Source organism: Eretmochelys imbricata, chromosome 1 (genome assembly GCF_965152235.1).
Source record: "Eretmochelys imbricata isolate rEreImb1 chromosome 1, rEreImb1.hap1, whole genome shotgun sequence".
In the NCBI taxonomy this organism is placed as follows: Eukaryota; Metazoa; Chordata; order Testudines; family Cheloniidae; genus Eretmochelys; species Eretmochelys imbricata.
This window is the reverse complement of record NC_135572.1, coordinates 269868272-269892207: the sequence shown is the minus strand read 5'-3', so window position 1 is coordinate 269892207 and position 23936 is coordinate 269868272. Positions and strand designations below refer to the sequence as shown.

Here is a 23936-nt window from a genome sequence, read left to right as displayed (position 1 = left end):
GAAACAAGAGCGATGCAGAATTGTTGTAGGAGGCAGTTACAGGGTGAAGAGAGGTGGAATGTTATACAATATCAAAGAACTCACTTCTTGTGTATAGATATAGTGTTTATGTATATCATAAGCTGTCAGTAGTGGTGCCTGAAGTGCCTGGTTTACCCCTCCCAGTCCTTTCCAAGGCAACACATCATCAGAACAAAGTAAGGGGGCTTGCTTCCTGCTGATCAGACTGCACCAGGTTTAACAGGAAAGGGGACCTTAAATCCAGAAGCTGCTGCTGTAACCTGTGAAGTGGAGGCATGAGGAGGGACTCCTCCCCATCTCCTTTTGAACACAAAACAATTTGCGCCGCTCTTCTTTGAGAAGAGTCCTCAGCGCCTGTTTGCTTAGACAGGTTCTTTTGCCATTCCAAGCCACTGGGCTCAAAAGGATGAAAACCATATAATGAGGAAAACTTTAGGGTCCAGCCAGGTAATGGTGTGGTGTTGTCTCATCTTGCATGCAAGACTATTAAGCTCCTTGTCCTCTTGTCACTGCTGCTGTCTGCCCTGAGAAGCTGGGAGCCAAGCCCTGATGCAGGAATCCAGGCTACAGCCTGGCTTTGGAGCTCTGGTCCCTCTTCAGGAAGATGTTGATGAGCCCAGCCACTACTTCAGGGTCATTCAGGTGGACAAAATGATTACCAGTCACCTTGGCTAACTGGAAGTGCTAGAGAGAGGCAGAGAGAGAGAACACGGAGACGTGAACTGGAGGAAATACTTCTCCCCGCAGTCTGTAGAACTCACTGCAACAGGAAGTCATCAAGCTAAATGCTGAGGCTAAATGCTTTTCTTGAAGAAAGGGATAACTTCATTAGCAGATGCTGTGGACATGCAAATTAAAATAAGCATAATCATCTCATTCTGCAAGATTGTCAAATGATCAACTGAGTTGGACAGGGAGATGGCTTCTGCAATGAGCAGTACTAAACATGGGGACAGAGGCTGCAGTAGGGGCAGGCAACTGAGGCAGCTGCTTAGGGCAGCAGATTCACCGCATGCTGGGGTGTAATCTGCCCCACACTAACTGCTGCGGTGTGGGCTGTCTGTGGATCCTGCATCCATTACTGGTTCCTTAAAGCACTTTGATCTTGTCTGGTTTCAAAGCAAAGATCAAAGCACATTAACAAACTGTTAATGCATGTCAGCAGCACCCTGGGCACATTAGCACATGAGCCACGGACCATGTAGCTGGAGGGCTCATCTTAGCCCCTGGTGGCCTGTCCCTGGATGAGCCAAAGAATGAGGGGGCCCCCAGTGGCAGGTATGTGGCACCCCCTGCCTGCCCCTCCTGTCCTAGTCTCCTGTTCCTCTCTATCCTTGGTGTCTACTCCAACCCCAGATACCCCTGCCCGCCTGGGATCCTGCCCCCATTTTCCCATATCCTAACCCCCCCACCATCCTAGCCTTCCTGTCCCTGATCTCCGTCCTATGTAGCTAGCCCATCTTCCACCTGGCATTCTGCCCCCTATCTATCCCAGCTCATCTGCCCCCATAAGCACTGGAGACAGAGGCCGAAGAGCTTGCCCCCTCCCCTGAGGCACTTTTAAAACCTGGCTGGGCTGGAGCAAGCTGCAGCCTGGCCTGGCTGGCCCCTGGGTCCCACTCTGCTTCATGCCAGCAGCTGAACTCTCACCTGCTGACTGCTGAAAGGGCACGGTGGCTCATCTGGGAAGCAGGTTGGATCCACCACTCAAGGGCCTCAGGATTGCCAGCTGGGAGGGTGAAGTAGGGGCTTCAGACTGGGGGGCTCCCTCAAAGGGTCCAGGATGGTCAGGGCTTCGCTCCCCGAACTTCCTTCCAATTTCCAAGCCCTTGATCCCCTGGGGTCTGTCCCTTTCCCCAGTCCTCCTTACCCGCTGAGGTTTGCCCCACCTCACCATGTCCTCCTACTCTCCCCACCTGCCTCAGGAGCTGCTCCCTGACCCTGTTTTCCTACCCCACCCTCCATACCCCATTTGTCTCCTCTCTATCCTGGTCTTCACAGACGCCCAGGTCCTGGCCTCCCAGTCCCACTCATCCAGACTCCAGTCTCCCTTTATTATCCCCCACCATTGTTTGGTCTATGCAGCTCTCCCGTACAAATACTAACCTACAGTAACTTCTCACTTAACGTTATAGTTATGTTCCTGAAAAATGCTACTTTAAGCGAAATGATAAGTGAATCCAATTTCCCCATAAGAATTAATGTAAGGGGGGGGGGGGCTAGGTTCCAGGGAAATATATATATCTATATACACACAGTATAAGTTTTAAACAAACAATACAGTACACAGCAATGATATATTGTTCCACCCATGTACTGCATACCCCCATGCCCCGTGCCTTCATGTTGGGAGTCCCCACTGGCCTGGTGCAACTCCCCCTGAAACGTAGGGTTCCCTTTGGATTGACACCCAGAAGGGTTTGCTTGGGGGAGGGCGGATGGATGGATCCCTACGCCATGAATCCCAGCACACGGTGCTCTCAGCTAGATCCCTAACGCAGGGCTGCTGGTTCCTCAGGATGGGGGAATCCCAGTGCTGGATCCTTCCAGGGCAGCCTATTTATGGAGGAGCACACTGCTTTACGTGTTGCACCGTGGCCCTGAAAGGGGGGGGTCAGTCAGGAAGTTGCAGGGAGTCACTCCTGTCTCTGCATGGGGTGTCCCCTTTGAAATGTGGGTGCTGTTCCAAAGGAGTCCTTTAGGTCCTACACATCTTTATATCAGACCCTGGGCTGGGGTCACTTACTCATCCACCCACCCAGGCCAGGGCTATAGCCAGGCTTAGCCCCAGAGGTTTATCCAATGCATGTAGACGAGACTTTACCTTGTGCCCTTATTTTCAATTTTTGTGCCTAAACGGGGGCTTCCCCCTTGCCCCCCTCACAAGTCCCCTGCTGTGGGCTTAGCCTCATCAAAAATGGTACAAACCTGGCTCTGCCTATGTTAAGGAACTGTAACCATGGGGTAGGCGGAGCACTGATGTAGTGCCTAGGGTGGCAGATTGTCCGATGCACCCTCTGAGGGGGCAGGGGATCTCCTTCATTTGAGGCATCAGGCTGCTGGTGAGGGTGGGAATAACTGGAAGTGGAGAAGGACTTGGCCTCACAGTTGCTAAGTGGGGCAGCCTAATGCTTCAAATAAAGGAGACAACCAGAACGATGAGGGGTGTGAGCTTAAGGCACTAAAGCTAGTCCAGTAGAACTCCCCAGGTGGATGCTTATTTTGGAATAAGAGTGTCCGACTCCAGAATGCTATTTCCCTGTGTGCACAAACCCGCAGTGACTGGGCATGTCTGGCTGGTGCTTGCTCTCACCTTCAGGTTGGACTGGAATGCTTCCCGCAGGGGCTTCACAAAGTACCGGCTCATGTTTTCAGCTTCAGGATTAAATATTCCATCCTGTGCTCTAGAAAACAATCACAAAGTTCCATGTAACACACAGTGTGTCTTGGGCCACATCTCCACAGATCTTAGCTGCTCTCCTTCCCTGAGACGCGAATCACAGAGACCAGACACAGTCAGAGAAACTGAACCAGCTCATCTTGCTTTCCAGAGTCACATATGTGTAGGCTGGGACTGGCCTATATGACTGTGTTGTGGACACCAAGGGTTAGACTCACTTAGTTGAGTGAGAAGAGGAAGGACCAAACTCAGGGGTCCATTATCTATCAAAGCCCCTGCTGAAAGAGTGGATTGATCATGGTGCATAAGCTCAGGAAATTACCCTTCCCAGGGCTCAGTTATGTGAAGGTCAAGTTCTTAGGAGAGCCAAGGCCAGGACAGCTTTGCTTAGGGTCTGAAACCCAGCTTAATTGGTGCTTTCACCCAAGCAGCCCTTCCATCTCTCCCTGGTGGCTTCCCCTCCTCCCCCTTTGTGCATGTGCATGTTTGGTTTTATCCATTAAACAATCCCCGGCATTAGCCTCCTCTAGCCAGTAGGGCACAAGGGGCTACAAGAGCAGCCACTCAGGAAATGCAAACACAGACAAATTAGAGAGAACAAAACAAACCCCACAAACAAGTCCAGTTTTTCGCAGTTTCCCAGTTTTAACGATTATGGGAGGCTGTAACACTGCATTTCTTCCACAAGGTGGTGCAATGTGAGATTACAAGTCCTCTCCCGCCCCACATTTTCAAGATGTCTCCAGAATGTTCTTGGTTTCTACTGGATCCAGAAGAAACAGCTAGACACTTAAGAACATGTTCTCCTGAGGTAAAAGTGCCCAGGGTTCTATTTCTGTAACAGAAGGAGGCTAAGCCAGCTCTGCAGTTAGTTTCTCCTCCTCCATTTCCCCCCTCAACTTCTAGTGGGGTTTTATTTTATATTTTATAGAGGTGCTCTGAGGTCCCAATCGGATGAGAGACAGGTTAAGTGGACATGACATCAGCCCTGCAGATCTTGTCCTTTAAGAAGAGGAGCAACATACAGAAGTGAGCAGGGGAATATAATGTTTATAATTTACTTGTTTTGCCTTGTTTAAATTATCATCAATTTATGCCCAGCTGCCTCTTCTTAGAGGAGCTGTGATAAAAGTGGGCAGTTGAGAGCTTTGAGGGAGGCAGTGGTAATAGTTTTAGATTAGTTTTGGGGATGGGTTTTCCAACCCTGGGAGGAGTGGAGATACGGGTAAGCCAGGCTAGCCTCACTGGTGGAGAGAGAATTAGGCAATGAGAAGTAGTTAAAGGCAGAGTTTTAAAGACCTTCTCAGGTTTCTTGATATTATGATATTAAGTTCCTTAGTAAAGCATTTAAGATCAACTGATGATGAGTGCTTTATAAAAGAGGTAGGTATTATTATAAGGAGATCCACTTCCGAGCTAACTCCTTAGTGTCTCCTTCTTGGGTTGCCTCATCCTCCCTCACTATTAGTTGGTACAGTATAATCTATACACTTAGGGCTCCCAGTGACATGAATATCTCTGTCATACACTTCAAGGGGAGCAGTGCTAGGTCTTCAGTGTGCTGTCTGCCACCTGTTCTACATCTGAGTTTAACACCAGCTCCTCTCCGAAAGCTTCCCTTGTGAGACATTGCCATTGATCACAGCAATAAGCCATCACGGGGGGCACCCTAGCAGGTTATTGCACCAGCCTCAGATGTCTGTGTGTGTCACCTAAACCTGAGAAATGCACTGACACCCTTCTTTCATACACACCTGAGGGTGGCTTATTGCTATTAGCGAAGGGCCCAATAGTGTTATTTAACTTTATTACCCGCACTTTGTGTCTGCATTGCCGTGTTTAGTGCCTCCTCCCCTTATGAAAGAGATCCCCGTAGAAGGATAAGAAAAGAGAGAAACAAACTTTCCCCTACTATTTTGAAAATATTATTTGTATTACGGTAGTGCCTAGAGTAAAGTTGATAGTTCATTGCCATAATGCTCTAGGATGCATGCAATCCAGACTGGATGAGAGCTGTGTGCTTATTTTTCTTGTTAAAGGCAGACTGCAGAAAGCAGCTCTCCTACTCAGCCATTTTAGAATCTTTGGTCATTTCACACACACATGCACCTGCTCTTTTATAAATCAGGCTTCTCCCACTGTTATTCCAGCCCACTCATGCGGTGCCAGGGTGAATTGGGAGTTGGGTTGGGTTGGATTGAGAGGAGGAGCAAGCTGGCAGCAGAGAGCAGCAGGTGGGAGTGAAACATACACACCACAGGAATTGAGCAATGTTATACAATGGGTCTTTCCACCACGAGAGCTCCACAAGTATTTCTCTCTCTCGCTCCCATTTCTGAGCAGGGTAACAAAGGTTACAGCATAGGGCCCACATTAGTGACCCCTTGGGAGCCTGTGCACACAAGTGCACAATACAAGCTTTGAAAGACCCAGTGAGCAGGAGTCTCCAAGAAAGTGGGGAGAATCCTGCAGAAGGGGAAGAAAGCCTGAGCCTTGGGACAAAGGATAAGAAAATCCACCTTTAACAGGAGTGATGGTGGCAGCCCCTTGCATGGGTTGGGAAGTGCAGGCTTCCCATGGGGTAGATGATCAGAAGAAGCATGAATACTACACTGGGGGTTCTCTCTGACAGTCTAGAAACTCTCCCTCCCTGAGTGTCCAGCAGTGCTAGCCAGTTGTGAAGGGCTCCTTGACTCAGCTTCTTCCTGTTAGTAATGAGTAAGGCTTAAGTCTGTCATGGAGGTCACGGATTCCATCACTTTCGTGATTTCTGCAGCAGCTGGTGCTGGTTCAGGGGCTGCCTGAGCCAGGCAGCCTCTGGGCCAGCAGCAGTTTGGGTGTGTGGGAGGGGGCTCCAGACTAGGGGCAGGGGGTTGGGAAGTGTGGGGGGTGCTTACCTCGGGGTCGGAGGCTCCCCAGCTCCCGCTGGCATGGCCCTGCAGCTCCTAGCCAGAGGGGCCAGGGGGCTCTGCCCGTGCCCGCAGACCCTGCCCCCGCAACTCCCATTGGCTGCTGTTCCCAGCCAATGGGAGCTGCGTAGCCGGCACTTGTGGTGGGAGCAGTGCACAGAGCCCCCTGGCCCCTCCACCTCCTAGAAACTGCAGGGACATGGGGAGCCAGGTAGGGAACCTGTGAGCCCAGCCAACCCTCCCCCAGTAGGGGCCCTGGACTGTGTGCCACTGCCTGCCGTGCCCCCCCACCCCCAGCCCATCCAGTGGGGGTCCTGGGCCACCACCCCCAGCAGTGCCCCGGACCCCCCTCCCCCCAGAGCACCCACGGGCCCCTGGCCCAAGTTTTAGTTAGCGGTATATAGTAAAAGTTATGGACAGGTCACGGCCTGTGAATTTTTGTTTACTCCCTGTGACTGTCCATGACTTTTACTAAAAATACCCATGACTAAAACGTAGCCTTAATTATGAGGGATCAGCAAGCAAGAGAGAACTGGTGTCCATGCACTTTTCTGTAGGTGAACACACACCTGCCGTGGAGTAGGTGAAGGAACCCATGGAAGGGGAATGAGGCTTGCTCCAGGAAGTGGGACTACCGCCCTGTCAAAAGCAGCTGAGCAGGGGGCTAGCTTTGTTTGTGTTTGGCAGGGTGTCATGGAGCTGTTATACACCAAGCTTATTTAATTCCTATCAGTATTAAATCCTTAACTCTACCTTCCACACATGGAAAGGGTTTTTATTCACACCTTCCCTGCAGTGCACACACACCCTGGGCGTCGGCACATGGAAAGGGGCCGATGGTAGGTATTGATTATGCTTGTGCTTCACTCACATGATCATTAGGACACTGGCCTGGATTTTTCTCAAGAAGCTCACAAACTGCTCCAGAGTCAGGGGGTCTAGATTGTGCTGCAGATGCAAAGACAAATGGAGACACAGCCATCAGTAAATTCCAGGGGGGCGGGGTTGGGGGGCAATGCACTCCCCGGTTGGCAGGGAATCTGACATTTGACACTACACCCTATTGGCTATGCTAGGGCCTGGGTGGGGCTTACCATCAGTGCAACAGGGTTTTGCAGTGTGGGTCTAGATTGCAGGGCACATACTGACATGCACACTAACTTTAATCTAGCTAGTGTGACTAAAAATGCAGGGAAGATGTGGCTGGATCTAGACTATTCTCAAGTTGCAGTGTGGGAGATTTAGGATGGATATTAGGAAAAACTTTTTCACTAGGAGGGTGGTGAAACACTGGAATGGGTTACCTAGGGAGGTGGTGGAATCTCCTTCCTTAGAAGTTTTTAAGGTCAGGCTTGACAAAGCCCTGGCTAGGATGATTTAATTGGGAATCGGTCCTGCTTTGAGCACGGGGTTGGACTAGATGACCTCCTGAGGTCCCTTCCAACCCTGATATTCTATGATTCTATGACACAGACAGTGGCGCAGGCTGTACAAGCCTGTCTGGACTCTAAGTATGTATTCGCACCCTAGCCCATGCTGGGGTCTGTGCTGCCGTCTCTTCACTGCCGTTTTTTTGCTGCGCTAGCTAGATTAAAGCTAGCCCAGATCTCTCCATCCAAGCTGCAGGCCCACCATGATATGTGAAAGACCCTTGTGATCTTGTTAGGGCAACAAGGTGTCTGGAGCTATGAAACAAGGCACTTCTTTCTACCCAGTAGTTTTTCAAAATTGCACTAACACCAGTACATCAAAGCCAAGTGCTGTAATATGTTCAAGAATGAGAACAGTCTCAGTTCTGAGCATTTCTAGTGCATGTCTCACATACGAGGCTACCTAGGCCCCAGAGTGATTCTGAGAGATTGCGTGACTAGTTATACCCCATTCACACAAAGTTGTTCGTAAAGAAAGGTTTCAGAGAAAGCCTTTCCTAAAAAAGGCTGGCTGAATCTCTTGCTTGGCTCCCTACCTTAGGGCAGACAGAATGAGGACCGAGGGCACGTCTACATTTAAAATGCGTCAGCGCTTTGATGAAGACGCTCTAAGATGATGGGAGAGAGCGCTCATCGGTTTAGTTAATCCACTCCCTGAGAGGCAGGAGCTACGTCAGTGGCTGTCTATGTTGGGGGTTAGGTTGGTATAACTACATTGCTCAGGGATGTGGAGTTTTCACACCCCTGAGTGACGTAGTTAGTCCGATATAGGTCTGTATTGTAGGGCAGACCTGACTCGTTGAAAGGCAAGACTGTCCAACAAGGTGTAGGATATCTGATCACCCAACTCCTGCCCTCTCCCCCTTCTTCCAAGACAACCCCACAAAAAGGGAAAACAAGCTGAAAAGCTGCCCCTAAGCACCCTCCCACTCTCCCGGAACTTAGGATAGGGAAGGAGAGGACTTGTTCAGTCAGATCTGAAAGGGTCTAACTTGCTCTGCTTAGGAAATCCCATTAACTGCAGTGGGGTTTCAAAGCTGTACAGTAAATTCAACCTATTGGAGTGTAAAACAGTCTCTCCAAGGAAACTTTGCCACTTATATAACTTAAAACTGGGGGGAAAGCACTGAACAAGCCTGGGGCAGGGGTGCTGGAACAATTTGTATAGTGGGGGTGCTGAGAGCCATTGAATCAAACTGTAAACCCTGGATATAATAGAAACCATACCCCTAGTTCCAGCACCTATGGCTTGGGGTTTAGGGTGGTGGTAAATGGAACCCAGATGCAATGTGACCTAAAACGGGAAGGTCTTTTCCCTCTCAGCAAAGGGCCCCATCAGAGTAAGGGGCAAGAGAGAACGTCAGCACTCACCTTAAGGACTCTCATGTCTCTGTTATACACCAGGCCTGGGAAGAAAGGAGAGAGTGTTATTTACACCCCATAGGGTAGGAATTCACACGGGGTTCCAGCTCCCCCTCTGCTTTTTAGCTACCCAGGATCATATCTAGGGGGAAGGGGAGGAACGATGGATTGGAGGTTTCTTCTTTTTTCCTCAAGTGTTAAACGAATCAAGCCCCATGGCCTGAAGGGAAAGGTGGGCTTGGACCTCAGTTGTCAGGTACAGGAAGCTCCACCCTCTAAATGTAGTCACTCTTTCAAACCTCAGGGGCTCTTCACACCCAGGCTACCCCAGGCATTGGGCGTAGGCCAGGGAGCAGATGGCACTCCCCATGCCTTTAAGCCCAAAGGCAGCATGGCTCTGTAGCCAGCTGGCCATCACTTCCCTGAGCAGCTGAGGCATCTCACCTCCCAGCACCTCAGTCGCTCCTCGCTGCAGTAAGATCCTCCCACTCTCCTCTGTCAGGTGACTGTTGGCTTGTAATAGCCTGGGGAAGACACAGCATGTGCTGTTGGAGAAGTAGGGGGTGGAAGGCATCAACAGAGAGGATGATAGAAAGAGATGAGGTGGGAGGCAAACAACCTAACTAGGAAGAAGAAAAGGAGTACTTGTGGCACCTTAAAGACTAACCAGTTTATTTGAGCATAAGCTTTCGTGAGCATCCGATGAAGTGAGCTGTAGCTCACGAAAGCTTATGCTCAAATAAACTGGTTAGTCTCTAAGGTGCCACAAGTACTCCTTTTCTTTTTGCGAATACAGACTAACACGGCTGCTACTCTGAAACCTAACTAGGACAAGTGACAGTAGTTCAGCTCTTGCACATTAGCCAACATATTCCAGTCCCACAGGAAGCAGGAGGCTGGCAGTGGGGTACAAGCCCCTGCTCAGATTCTGGAAGAAAATGAATTACGGATTTTGAAGGGAGGGGAAAGTACAAAGGGGTCAGCTGCATCTCATGGTTCTGGCCCCCAAGAATTCTGTCCAGGAGAACACCCACCTACTGCAAGAGCTCTGTGAGAGCAGAGGTGGCACCATCTCCAACAGAGACCAAAGATGGGGCGCGGGGGCAACACCTACCTCTGCAGCGCTTCTTGGGGACTGCGTACTTTAGGGGGCTGGGGCTTGTTCTCCTCCAGACTCAGGAGACTTTCAATCACCTTCCTCTTAGAGTCCAACCATGCGCCACTTTCCTAGAAATCAGAGATGGGGGCAACAGAAGTGATTTTATGTTTCTATAGCACCTTTCACCCTGAAAGATCTCAAAGCACTTTACCAACTACATACAGATCATCTGAACAACAACCATGGATGCTGGGGTGGAGTGAATGGCAGCACTATATAGCAGTGGAAGTGGTGATCAGGGAAGGACAAATTATTGCCAAGGACACTACTCCTCTTACTAACAAAATACTATGAATTCTTTAGTATCTCACCTCTGACTTGGATGGCTCATCTCTAGAGGGAAGAGGAGAGTTCAACGTCCTTTCCCTACCTAATCCTGGGCCTTTGTCCTGACCCTGCCAGCAAGAGAGCCAATTAGTGGTGATGGTCATTGGTGTGGGGTGAATGCCTGTCCCACTAGGAACTGGAATGAGATCCACCAAATCCTTTCCAATGACTATTTTGGTGACCTATGTGAAAGGAATGGCCCTAAGGTGACATTGTCAAAGGGCCTCAGAATGGTCCCCATCTGTACAACTTCGTGCATGTATAGACAAGTGGAGAATTTATACCTTCAGAGCCCATTTGCAATTAACCTGCACTTCACTGTTGTGTCCAGATGGGTTTGGAACAAGTAAATTCTGCCCTGGCACAAGTGACTGTGAAATTTGAGCATGCAAGGGATTGTGTGCGCAGAGGCTTGGTCTTCACTTAAAAGTGATGTTGGCAAAGCTACATCAGTTGGGGTGTGAAAAAAACCATACCCCTGATTAGCATAGCTATGCCAACAAACCTCCCAGTGTGGACACAACTATGTCGATAGAAGAGGGCTTCTGTCAACATGGCTAATGTTGTCAGGGAGCTGGTGTTCCTACTCTGAAAGAAAAACTCCCATTGGCGTATGCTACGCCTACACTAAGTGGCTGTGCTGACATAGGCTCTGTACTATAGACATACCCGGAGAGAGGCTATGTTTCAAAAGTGTTGCCAACTCTCACGGTTTTGTCAAGAGTCTTGTGATAATTCTTGTTTTCCTTAAAGCCCCAGCTCCTGGAGCCAAGTGGCTATGTGAGGATTTCAGTCTTTGTTCTTAAAGAAAAGTTTCTAGCCCTTGTGGTTGTGGAGAAAGCTTCAAAATGTGACACACACACACACACCCCAGTGCAGCCTAAAAACTCAGAAAGCAAAAGGCAAATAAAAAACACCAAATCTATTATTTTACATCATCCCATGATTCTAAAGCCAACCTCATGGTTTTTGGTGACTTGTGATTTTTGAACATTTGGGGTTGGCAATACTGAATCTGATCAGATTGGAACCACTGAACTAGAAATGAAAGTCTTCATGCCCCATCATCAGTTCCCTGAGCCATCCAGCCCTGGGACAGTCTGCTACTGTGTTTGTCCAGGGCCTAGCACAATGGGGTCCCATTTCTGGTTGGCCCTTAGGTACTACCCTAAGGAACATGATTACGAATAACAAACAAGAGCATTGTTTTTTTCACTATGAACTCCTGAAGCCCCAGGTGGCTCCAGACATTTATTGTTCATTTAGATCTGTTCTGACCAGCACTGTGCCTGGGGAAAAGATGGGAACTGTTCTAGTTGTCTTACATCTCTCAACCTCTTGTTCCTTTACCCGCTGCAATCGGAAATGGGCCCATGACCTCCTGAAGGGAAGACCACTGAGAAACATGCTCCCCCAGTGGCAGTACAAGGAATGAGCCTTCTGAGGGGGTTTGCTTTACCGTGTCGTTTCTCTCTTCTGTGTCTGCCAAAGGGAAAAATCTAACCTGAGAAGCTGGGAAGAAGCCATAAGATTCCACCAGGATCAGCTTATCTACCATCTCAGGGAAAATGCAGGAGAACTGGAAAGAGTCAGAAATATTGTGAGAAGGAGGAAGAGAGAAGGGTCACGTTCTTAGCTGGCCCAGAATGTACACAATTCTCTTAAGTGTCTTGTATCGGGAGGGGCTTCCTCTCATCTTTGACACAAATTTGTTTCTGTCCCATGCAGGCTGCCCCTTAATTCCCCCAGCCTATAGGAGCCATCACCCTTCCAGCTGAGTCAACCCCATGAATAAAGGCTGCTGTACTCACCATTCCTGCGACACTTCCACCTGTGAGAGAGAGGACCACACTTGGCTTATATACAGTAAAGACAATACAGGGCAACACCCTTCCCCAGAGTGACAGCTACCAGGAGGGTGCCGGGGAGATTTGGTGGGGTGGCCTAGAAGCACTCACTTGACAAGGAGGCAACAATCTCACCTGAGGTTTGAATCCCAAGCCACAGGTCAGTGAGTCTCCCAGCAAGGGGCACTGTAGGAAATAGGGTAGGGATACTGGCTGTGGGGGAGTTCCCTTCAGACACCACACCCAGTCTGCCCCAGCGGGAAGCCCGGGCTAGTGGGGAGCTGCCAGCAAAAATGGTACAGTGCTTTGGGACCAGGGAGATGTGGTCACAGAAGGGATAGATCAGATCTGGGGTGTCAAACCCACTGGGGAGAGGAACATTTTTAATTATGGTCCGTGGCCTGAGGGATAAGTTATGGGATACTTGATCCCCTCAATTCACAGCATTTCTCCCACCGATGGCAATCAAGGATAGAATATGGACTGTATGTCATAACAGTGAGGATATCAGGAAGTCCTGTTAGTTACGTTCAGCATCACTCAGGGGGAGAATACTGTCACCTTTATGCCTCCATGCTTCCTCCGTGTTCCCTCCCTTTCCTGTTCTCCTTCCCTTTGTATCTCCCCTTCTTTCTCCAGAGCAAAAATGAGAAGGAGGGAGAAGAGGGAGCCGTTCCTTTCCTGCAGCATGTCTCAGTTCCCCCATGAACTTCATACCCACCCCATTTCCCATCCCATCTGACAAAGGGCTAGTCTACACTGGCAACGCGGCAGCACTTTAACGTGCCTTGTATGGTCGCAGCAGAGCGCTGGGAGAGAGCTCGAAAAAAAAAAAAACAACCTCCATGGAAGGCGCAGCTCCCAGCGCTGGGGCACTGTCTACACCGGCGCTGTACAGTGCTGAAACTTGCTGCGCTCAGGGTGGTGTTTTTTCACAGCCCTGAGCAAGAAAGTTGCAGCACAGTAAAGTGCCAGTGTAGACAAGCCCAAAGTGATGAGCAACTAAAGAGTTAGTGATATGTAAAGTGTCATCCATAGGATTTAAAGTTAACATTCTGATGAGATCAATAAGAGGGTTCCAGGAGGTTACACCTCACAGAGCCGTTGTTTCAGGCTCTCTGCCAACTCAGGAAGACAGCACTGTGTTGATCAAAACCCACTTTGCATTTTGACTGTTTTTCCTTGTACTCAAGAGGCCTAGACATTTAGTTCTTTTTAAAGGAGTGCTTAGATGATTGTGTGTAATTCGAATGGGGTGTTTGCCACATAATTGCATCAAGTGGGGGGGTGCTCGGCATTTTAAGAGAAAATACTGCAGTCTATTCTCTCCCAAAAGAAAGTGATGCAAGTTAATCATTCACCAATGTTTGCTGGTGTCAAACTGCCATTGGCGCAAGAGTCACTTACCCAAACTGTGGCCCATCAGAGTAAATCGACTCCACTTCAAGGCTAAAAAGATAAAACATTGGTTTCAGAGTAGCAGCCCTGTTAGTCTGTATTCGCAAAAAGAAAAGGAGTACTTTTGGCACCTTAGAGACTAACAAATTTATTTGAGCATAAGCTTTCATGAGCTACAGCTCACTTCATCGGCTGCATTCAGTGGAAAATACAGTGGGGAGATTTATATACATAGAGAACATGAAACAATGGGTGTTACATACATACTGTAACAAGAGTGATCACTTAAGGTGAGCTATTACCAGCAGGAGAGTGGGGGAAGGGGAATCCTTTTGTAGTGATAATCAAGGTGGGCCTTTCCAGCAGTTGACAAGAACCTCTGAGGAACAGTGCGGGGTGGGGGTGGATAAACATGGGGAAATAGTTTTACTTTATGTAATGACTCATCCACTCCCAGTCTCTATTCAAGCCTAAGTTAATTGTATCCAGTTTGCAAATGAATTCCAATTCAGCAGTCTCTCGTTGGAGTCTGTTTTTGAAGTTTTTTTGTTGAAGTATTGCCACTTTTAGGTCTGTAATCGAGTGACCAGAGAGATTGAAGTGTTCTCCAACTGGTTTTTGAATGTTATAATTCTTGACGTCTGATTTGTGTCCATTTATTCTTTTATGTAGAGACTGTCCAGTTCGACCAATGTACATGGCAGAGGGGCGAACAAACAAACATTTTCTTTGTTAGGCCTGTCCTGTAGTAGGTGACTTCTGGGTACTCTTCTGGCTCTAGACTATCCCCGATAATGTCACGGCTAACCTGGTGGCTGAACTTTGTGACTTTGTCTTCACCATAACTATTTTAGATTTGCGGACAATGTCTACCTTCAAATCAGCGGCACTGCTATGGGTACCCGCATGGCCCCACAGTATGCCAACATTTTTATGGCTGACTTAGAACAATGCTTCCTCAGCTCTCGTCCCTAATGCCCCTACTCTACTTGCTCTATATTGATGACATCTTCATCATCTGGACCCATGGAAAAGAAGCCCTTGAGGAATTCCACCATGATTTCAACAATTTCCATCCCACCATCAACCTCAGCCTGGTCCAGTCCACACAAGAGATCCACTTCCTGGACACTACAGTGCTAATAAACGATGGTCACATAAACACCACCCTATACCGGAAACCTACTGACCGCTATTCCTACCTACATGCCTCCAGCTTTCACCCTGACCACACCACACGATCCATTGTCTACAGCCAAGCTCTGCGATACAACCACATTTGCTCCAACCCCTCAGACAGAGACAAACACCTACAAGATCTCTATCAAGCATTCTTACAACTACAATACCCACCTGCGGAAGTGAAGAAACAGATTGATAGAGCCAGAAGAGTTCCCAGAAGTCACCTACTACAGGACAGGCCCAACAAAGAAAATAACAGAACGCCACTAGCCATCACCTTCAGCCCTGAACTAAAACCCCTCCAACGCATCATCAAGGACCTACAACCTATCCTGAAGGATGACCCATCACTCTCACCGATCTTGGGAGACAGGCCAGTCCTTGCCTACAGACAGCCCCACCAACCTGAAGCAAATACTCACCAGCAACCACATACCACACAACAGAACCACTAACCCAGGAACCTATCCTTGCAACAAAGCCTGTTGCCAACTGTGCCCACATATCTATTCAGGGGACACCATCACAGGGCCTAATCACATCAGCCACACTATCAGAGGCTCGTTCACCTGCACATCCACCAATGTGATATATGCCATCATGTGCCAGCAATGCCCCTCTGCCATGTACATTGGTCAAACTGGACAGTCTCTACGTAAAAGAATAAATGGACACAAATCTGATGTCAAGAATTATAACATTCATAAACCACTCGGAGAACACTTCAATCTCTCTGGTCACGCACTTACAGACATGAAAGTTGCGATATTACAACAAAAAAAACTTCAAATCCAGACTCCAGCGAGAGACTGCTGAATTGGAATTAATTTGCAAACTGGATACAATTAACTTAGGCTTGAATAGAGACTGAGAGTGGCTAAGTCATTATGCAAGGTAACCTATTTCCCCTTGTTTTTTCCTCCCCCCGCCCGACGTTCTTGTTAAACCCTGGATTTGTGCTGGAAATGGCCCACCTTGATTATCATACACATTGTAAGGAGAGTGATCACTTTAGATAAGCTATTACCAGCAGGAGAGTGGGGTGGGGGGAGGTATTTTTTCATGCTTTGTGTGTATAATAAGATCTTCTAAACTTTCCACAGTATGCATCTGATGAAGTGAGCTGTAGCTCACGAAAGCTTATGCTCAAACAAATTGGTTAGTCTAAGGTGCCACAAGTACTCCTTTTCTTCTGGCTCTGTCAATCTGTTTCTTCACTTCAGCAGGTGGGTATTGTAGTTGTAAGAATGCTTGATAGAGATCCTGTAGGTATCTGTCTCTGTCTGAGGGGTTGGAGCAAATGCGGTTGTATCGTAGAGCTTGGCTGTAGACAATGGATCGTGTGGTGTGGTCTGGATGAAAGCTGGAGGCATGTAGGTAGGAATAGCGGTCAGTAGGTTTCCGGCATAGGGTGGTCTTTATGTGACCATCGCTTATTAGCACCGTAGTGTCCAGGAAATGGATCTCTTGTGTGGACTGGTCCAGGCTGAGGTTGATTGTTGGATGGAAATTGTTGAAATCATGGTGGAATTCCTCAAGGGCTTCTTTTCCATGGGTCCAGATGATGAAGATGTCATCAATGTAGTGCAAGTAGAGTAGGGGCATTAGGGGACGAGAGCTGAGGAAGCGTTGTTCTAAGTCAGCCATAAAAATGTTGGTATACTGTGGGGTCATGCGGGTACCCATAGCAGTGCCGCTGATTTGAAGGTATACATTGTCCCCAAATGTGAAATAGTTATGGGTGAGGACAAAATCATAAAGTTTAGCCACCAGGTTAGCCGTGACATTATCGGGGATAGTGTTCTTTGTAGGATTCATACAAGGTTCACGTGCTTGGCAACATTCAGGGCACACCCGGAGTGTTGTGCTGGACCTGTGCACACACAGCTCCTTTCAAGGGCATCAACCTTGGAATCTCGCCCAGATGACATGAACCGTGGGAAGCCTCCCAGGACTGGGCTCAAGGCCCGAGAGCAAGGAATGCGGTAGATAGAAACTGGTAAATAAGAATGTTAAACAAAGCCAGTGTATTCCTTTTATCTGTTGGAGAATGTAATGCGCGGGGGGAGAGAAAGAATAAAGGGGAAGGTGGAAAGCTGACAGGCAGAAGCCTGTTAGCAGACGAGCCGTTTGCTTGCTAAAAGCTGTGTTCTGTCTTGTCATTGAACCGCCACAGTTCTTGACGGCTTGTAGTCCATCTTTGTGTGGAATGTTGGTGTAGAGGGCTTCTACATCCATAGTGGCCAGGATGGTGTTATCAGGAAGATCACCGATGGATTGTAGTTTCCTCAGGAAGTCAGTGGTGTCTCAAAGATAGCTGGGAGTGCTGGTAGCGTAGGGCCTGAGGAGGAAGTCTACATAGCGAGACAATCCTGCTGTCAGGGTGCCAATGCCTGAGATGATGGGGCGTCCAGGATTTCCAGGTTTATGGATCTTGGGTAGCAGATACAATACCCTGGGTCGGGTTTCCAGGGGTGTCTGTGCGGGTTTGTTCTTGTGCTTTTTCAGGGAGTTTCTTGAGCAAATGCTGTAGTTTCTTTTGGTAACCCTCAGTGGGATCAGAGGGTAATGGCTTGTAGAAAGTGGTCTTGGAGAGCTGCCTAACAGCCTCTTGTTCATATTCCGACCTATTCATGATGACGACAGCACCTCCTTTGTCAGCCTTTTTGATTATGATGTCAGAGTTGTTTCTGAGGCTGTGGATGGCATTGTGTTCTGCACAGCTGAGGTTATGGGGCAAGTGATGCTGGATTAAATACACAGCAGTGATGTTTTGCAACTCACCACTTCCCTACACACAGGGACCTAAAGAGAGCCTTTCTGATGTTTTGCTTCCTCGTCAGGAAATAGGATGGATTAATAGGCCAGGTTTAGAGGGACCAACCTCCTCCTGCCTCAGCTTCTCACTGCCTGTGAGCTGGTACCAGGCAGTTCCCTTTGGCTCACAGATCTCAGCTGCCACAGCTGTTCCCATTCGGGGCAAGTCCTTGGGACCATCAATCAGACAAAGGAGCCTGGCTGAGTTCTGCACTGTAGGAAAAACGAGCCTCTGAATGCTCTCCTGTGGAGTATTCATAGGGAACAGGGCAGATGGGGCCGTGGTACAGGGGAAGGACTATTACTCTTAGTGAAATTCCATGGCATAATTCAGCATGCCAGGATCCTAAATCACATGATACATTTTCATAACAGCCCTTTAGGTTTGTGGAAATCAGCCTGGAAGTTACAGCCCCATCCATCCTGCTCCTAGAAATGTGCCCTGGCATGTTCAAGACACGGTTTGCACTGCAGCACTTCAAAGGAAAGTGGTGTGTGCTCCTTCGTCTCTGGGGAGATGGATGGTGGCACTGAGCAGCAGACAGCTGCTTTTCCAGTTCCACTACCAGGCAGGAAATTGGACCAGGTGGCGCGGAGGATTTGCAGAGTCCTGGTCACGCCTGCTTTTGTTTATGGCTGACCCTGTTGTAAAACACAAAAACGGACTCCATGCACCCACTGATGAGCCACAGGGAAAGGTATGGTAGGAAGAATTTAGAGACTCTTCTAACACTGGTCTGAGCCAGGGAGCAGAGCACAAACTGTTGAAGCCTGGGGGTGGGTTGGTAAGAGGGAGTGAGCCTGGCAGTAAGTACACAGATCCATCGGACACATCAGCAGGTCAGTAACTGCTGCTCTTATGGGGTTTTATTTCTATCACGTGGTTTCATGTTTCTCACTCTGGAGAAAGTGTCAGAAACTGGGCTCTTCATCCAGGCTGCGGGTGCAGAACGCCACTCTTGGGTGCTGGTGGATCTCCAGCTCTTGAGAAGGGACCCTCTTGTGCCTGCACCTTGGTTGCTGAGGGGTCTGGCTCCTGCAGCAGTCAAAACTCAGCTCCTGACTGGGGTCCCATGGTGCCTGGAGCCCAGATAAGCAGCATTATCCCCCCTCTGCACCTAGTGCACTTTCTGGATGAAGTGCTCTTTGAGGGAGCCTGGGGCTCAGTCTGGCTAAAGCCAAAGTCAAGAAGGAGTCTGGCCTAGGGGACTATCCGGAGGATGGATCATGGTGAGGCCAGGAGGAAGCAGAGGATAACTGGTCACTGCTAGGGTGCCTGGGGAGGAGGGGACAGGAAGGGGGAGGGGAAGGGGAGTCCTTTTTGGATATGGAGCCAGGAACACGAAGCTCCCTGCCCTGTGAGTCCTCCCAGCCTGCTCACCTGCTGTCACCCTGCGGACCTCGCACACATAGTCCAGGAAGTGGTAAGGAAAGCCTGCGGGCCGATGGGATGACAGGCCATGGCCCCCAAAATCCATGGCCATGTAACAGTAATCTGAAAGAGAGGCAGGCGAGACAGTAAGTCACAGAGTAGCCTCCCTCCCCACAACAGCGAACCAGAGGCTGATCTGCCCCACCTTTAGGGAGCAATGGGATGAGTCTGTTGAAGGTGTTGGCATTGTCCAGCCAGCCATGCAAGCAGAGCATGGGATGGCCTTGCGGGGATCCCCAGGCCTTGGCTGCAATGTGGCCCCAAGGAACTGGGAACTTCATCTCCGAGACCATGCCTGAAATACAACATACAACAGCAAATTACATCACCCGAACGCTGCAGCCTCATTGCTCAGTTTGGGTGCTGTGAGAGTCATCACTCAGCGCTCAGAACAGGTAAAGAGTTACACAGGTGCCAGCTGTTAGTCACCTAGCAAACTCCAGCCTTTGCTTATACTCCACACCTGAACATAGCCATTATATGAACAACATACCCTCATATCTTAATGTCTGTACTTTGACCCATTAACCTTTTACCCTAAATCAGGGATACTGCAGATTATGTATTCCTTACCCCATCCGATCTTAAACGGAACTTTGCACCCCTTGATAATCTGTACGTTATTCCTTGATAACCAGAAACTTCTATGCTTAAACTCTGTACTGTTCACTTTTTAAAATCATCATCTTAATACAATTTTTAAAACTGTTTGCCACCCCCACCCCACGAGCTCTTGGCCTCTCACTAGTCCTTGCCCCACCCAGTGCATGTACCGCCTTGCACTCATGTCCCTCCTCTTCCTCCAACATCCCAGCTCCCCCAGTTCCACCAGCTGTCCAGGATCTTACTCCTTTTAATCACAGAGGTTATTTCCTGAGCTATTTTGGGGTTTCTTTCTGGTAAGTTCTGACCCCCAGAGGCCTTTCCTTTGGGATTCCCCCTCCTCTAGGTCAGTAGCAGCTGCCCTGTCTGATAGCTAGCACCATCAGCACAACTGCACCTTCCAGGGCAACATGCCAGTGATGCTCCTTAACTGCCAGGAAGGGGAGGGGTTCACGATAAAGCAACAGAAGGAATTCCCCTCTCCCAGTCCTCTCCTGGCTCTGCAGCACCTGCTAACCCAGCTGGCCACAGACACAGAAGATCTGGAGTGGGAATCAAACCTGGATCTCAGCAGTAGATTCCCCTTGGTTAGCAACACAGAGACCTACCTGCCACTGGCAGAGAAGACCATTTCAGCACTGAGGGCATCTCGTCTTCTCTGTCTCCTGGAGCCTTAGAAGAAAAGGGGAACACAGCCTACTAGAAACAGTGAGCAAGGGGAGGCAGACCCAGACCTTTCTCCTTCAGCACTATAGTTGCTCCAGAACCTGATGCCAGATTGCTGGAGTCTGTTCCACCTCCCTCATGGACCTTGTCACAGAAGACACTCCTGTGACACAGTGCTTATTAGCATCTCCAAGGAAACAGCTCCCTATTCATCATCCACCATGGGCTCCTCTACCATAGACCCTATCCACCATGGCAAAATCATCACACCTCTGGACACAATGTAGGATACTTGAATAGCTTGCCATGGCAATGAAGTCTCATTTAATTGAATTCAATCAGCTGCTTCTGCGAAATGGCTGGAGATGCTGCAGATCATGAGAAATGTCAGAGCTGCTGCATGAAGAAATCCCACAACTAGAATAGCAGGAAGTAGTGCCTGTAAGGATTGAGGGGTATTGACAGAGCCAAGGCTGGTATTGGCCAGTCAGAGAGAGGCTATGGGACCAGACTACCTGACTCGGCATGGTAATCTCCATTAATTTCAGAGGCTCTATTACCTCTGCTCTCAGGATCCCCTGATCATTGTTGCTCCCCCATTGCTGCCACCTCATCTGGGCTCTATGCGTGGGCTGGGAAGAGGCTTTCTGCTCTCTCCACCCATTCAAGAGCATATCGGAGCAGAGGCTGCACTTGCGTGAGGAGCCCAGGCCTTTTAGGCTTAGCCCAGGCCCCACGCAGAAAAGTGATATTGGCATAGCTACACTGGTCAGGGGGTCTGGAAAAACCACACCCTGACCAACATAGCTATACCGACAACACCCCCAGTATAGATGCAGCTATGTTGACAGAAGAGGGCCTCTGTCAATGGAGCTAATGTCATTCAGGGCGGCGGTGTTCCTACACTGATGGAAAAACTCCTTCTGTCGGTGTAGGCTGCATCTGCGCTAGTGGACTATGCTGACATCATTACATTGGCATAGTCTCCACAGTGTAGACATATCTTCAGTCTGAGAAGTCAGAGAGTGGTTCAGCCTCACTTACCAGCAAACAAAATATTCTATAATATTCTTGTGAGGAGAAGGAAAGCTTACTGGTATAGAGATACCGGCACACCATACCAGCAAAGCGCTCCTAGTGTGGCAATAGCTCTACTGGCAAAGCTGTTACCGGCATAATAAAATCGCCCCATGAGCGAAACAAGCTATACTGGGCAAGGCACATCTTTGCTGGCATAGCTGCACCTAGCCTAGGGACTTCTCCCAACCCAGCTATGTCAGATCACAGCTCTTCACACTCCAGACTAACAGCTGTGCTGGCAGAAGTCCCTAGTGTAGAACTGCCCCTAGAGTAAGACACTTAAGGCCAGAACATTTGCTGGTATAAAGCAAACATGCAAGTTTACCCTCACTGCAGACATGGCCCTTAAGCTTCAAGAAGCCAGACCGCTTGAGACAAGGGACACACAGCCTCTCAGCACTAGGGTGTTGGTCCAGTTCCAGCCTCTGGTTGGATGCGTCCTTGACCAGAGCTGTACTAGAGACTTGTCAGTATAGCAATGTCAGTTAGGGGTGGGATTTTTTTTTGCAACATTTCTATTCCACCAAAAGCCCTAGTGTAGAATCAGTTATATTAGCAAAAAGTGACTTTACCAGGATAGCTGATTTCATTAGTGCCAGTGGCATACACTCGCCTGGCAAAAAACGCTCCCGGCCAATATAAGCTAGGTCTGTGCGAGGAGGGTTTGCTGGCATAACTATAGTAGCGGCAAACCTTTTCTAATGCAGATTAGGCCAAAGTCATTCCCAGCTTGTTTCACAAAAGCTCTCTGGTAGGATCTGGTCTGATTCCCAGCAGGACGAGTCCAAATAACAAACCCCAGCATCCTGCCCATCTGTCCCCTGCCTTTGCAGTCTCCGCAAACAGGCCAAGGACTGAGAGCGCCAGGGAGAATGAACTGACCCCTTAGCCGTGGTCCCTCTGGGCTGAGGCACAGTGGGAAACTCCGTTGCTACCCACCCAGCCCGTATTTATCCTGGAAACCACAAGCCAGGCTTTCGCTCTGGCACCCTCCCCAGCACTAGCCTCACTCTGTCAGTACAAAGGGGAGATTTCTAAAAGGAGGAAGCTATGTTAGAACCACACCAAGGGGGAAGGAGATCAGAAGGCACCTGTGCAGCGGCTGCTCACATACCTCCAGGAGTCCGCACAGCTGCGTCAAAGCCACAAGCAGCTGCACAGGCCGAGGCCTGAGTCGGCTCGGTGCAGAGAGGGGAGGACTGAGACAGCCGCTTCCTAGTAGTTGCAGCCGGAACCACAGAGACGGTCCCCTCCCCCTGTGGATGCAACGCTTAAAGGGACCTAACCCTGCCCCTTCCCCAGCGCTCCTCGAGGATGTAAAAGTGATGTACAGCAGGCGCGGTGATAACCGGGCCTTACATTTCTGTGGCCCCGTCCTTGCTGAAGGGAGCCTGCTTCTCTGTGCACCGCGTCGAACGGGGGCGTTTCTCCCGCTGCTGAAACGCGGCCACCGCGGCTCCGGGCTGCGGCCGCTGCCCTTGCGGAGCGCGCCGCGAGCGCCGGGCAGGGCGCGAGGGAAGCCTGCCGCAGCCCGCGCCCGCTTCAGGGGAGGCGGCCCCCGCCCGAACAAGAACTGAGCCCGGGCAGCAGGAAGAAGACCCCCGGGCACGTGCCAACGTAACACGATCCCTTTGGTTGGCGCTGGGCCAGCCCCAGGACACGCGCGAGACCGGGCGGGTGAGGGGATATCTTTCATGCGACCAGCTGCTGCTGCGGGTGAAGAAGAGCTCCGGGTAAGCGTGGACGCCTTTCCCGCTCACCAGCAGCAGTTAGCCCGGGAAGTAAAGGAGATTACCTCACCCCCCCCTTTGCTCCGTAATTAGCCCGCTTGTGACTGCAAGGGATCAGCCGCGCGGCGTGTGTATCGCTGTGTTCTGATTTTAAACTCTTCCCAGGAGCGCGCCCCATCGCCCAGGAACAGCCACCCCTGGTGACTAGAAGCACAATGGCAGCCAAAGGACAGCCTGGCCTGCAGCACCCCCTCTAGGACACACCTGAGACCTGCAGCTTCACGGCTCAGACATGGTTGAGTCATTATACTAAGTAAAACTATTTCCCCTTGTTTATTCCTCCCTCCCCCCACTGTTCCTCAGACGTTCTTGTTAACTCCTGGAAATGTGCTGGAAATGGCCCACCTTGATTATCGCTTCAAAAGGTTTTCTCTCCCCCCACCTCACTCTCCTGCTGGTAATAGCGCATCTTAAGTGATCACTCTCCTTACAATGTGTATTTTTTCATGGTCTGTGTGTATATAAATCTCCTCACTGTATTTTCCACTTTATGCATCCCATGAAGTGAGCTGT

General features: G+C 49.6%; 1 protein-coding gene across 1 annotated transcript; it reads right to left on the bottom strand.

The window, feature by feature from the left end:
* Positions 1–130: 130 nt before the first annotated feature.
* On the bottom strand, positions 131–22846 carry SERHL2 (serine hydrolase like 2). The gene is made up of 13 exons (XM_077831085.1): positions 22748–22846; positions 20496–20559; positions 19430–19579; positions 19234–19347; positions 13863–13904; positions 12420–12439; positions 12113–12187; positions 10237–10349; positions 9567–9646; positions 9132–9166; positions 7202–7278; positions 3335–3425; positions 131–705 (listed from the first exon to the last, which is right to left on the bottom strand). Exons 2-13 carry the CDS (start codon positions 20533–20535, stop codon positions 586–588), a joined length of 957 nt encoding a protein of 318 aa, XP_077687211.1. The 5' UTR covers positions 20536–20559; positions 22748–22846; the 3' UTR covers positions 131–585.
* Between the last annotated feature and the right edge of the window lie 1090 nt (positions 22847–23936).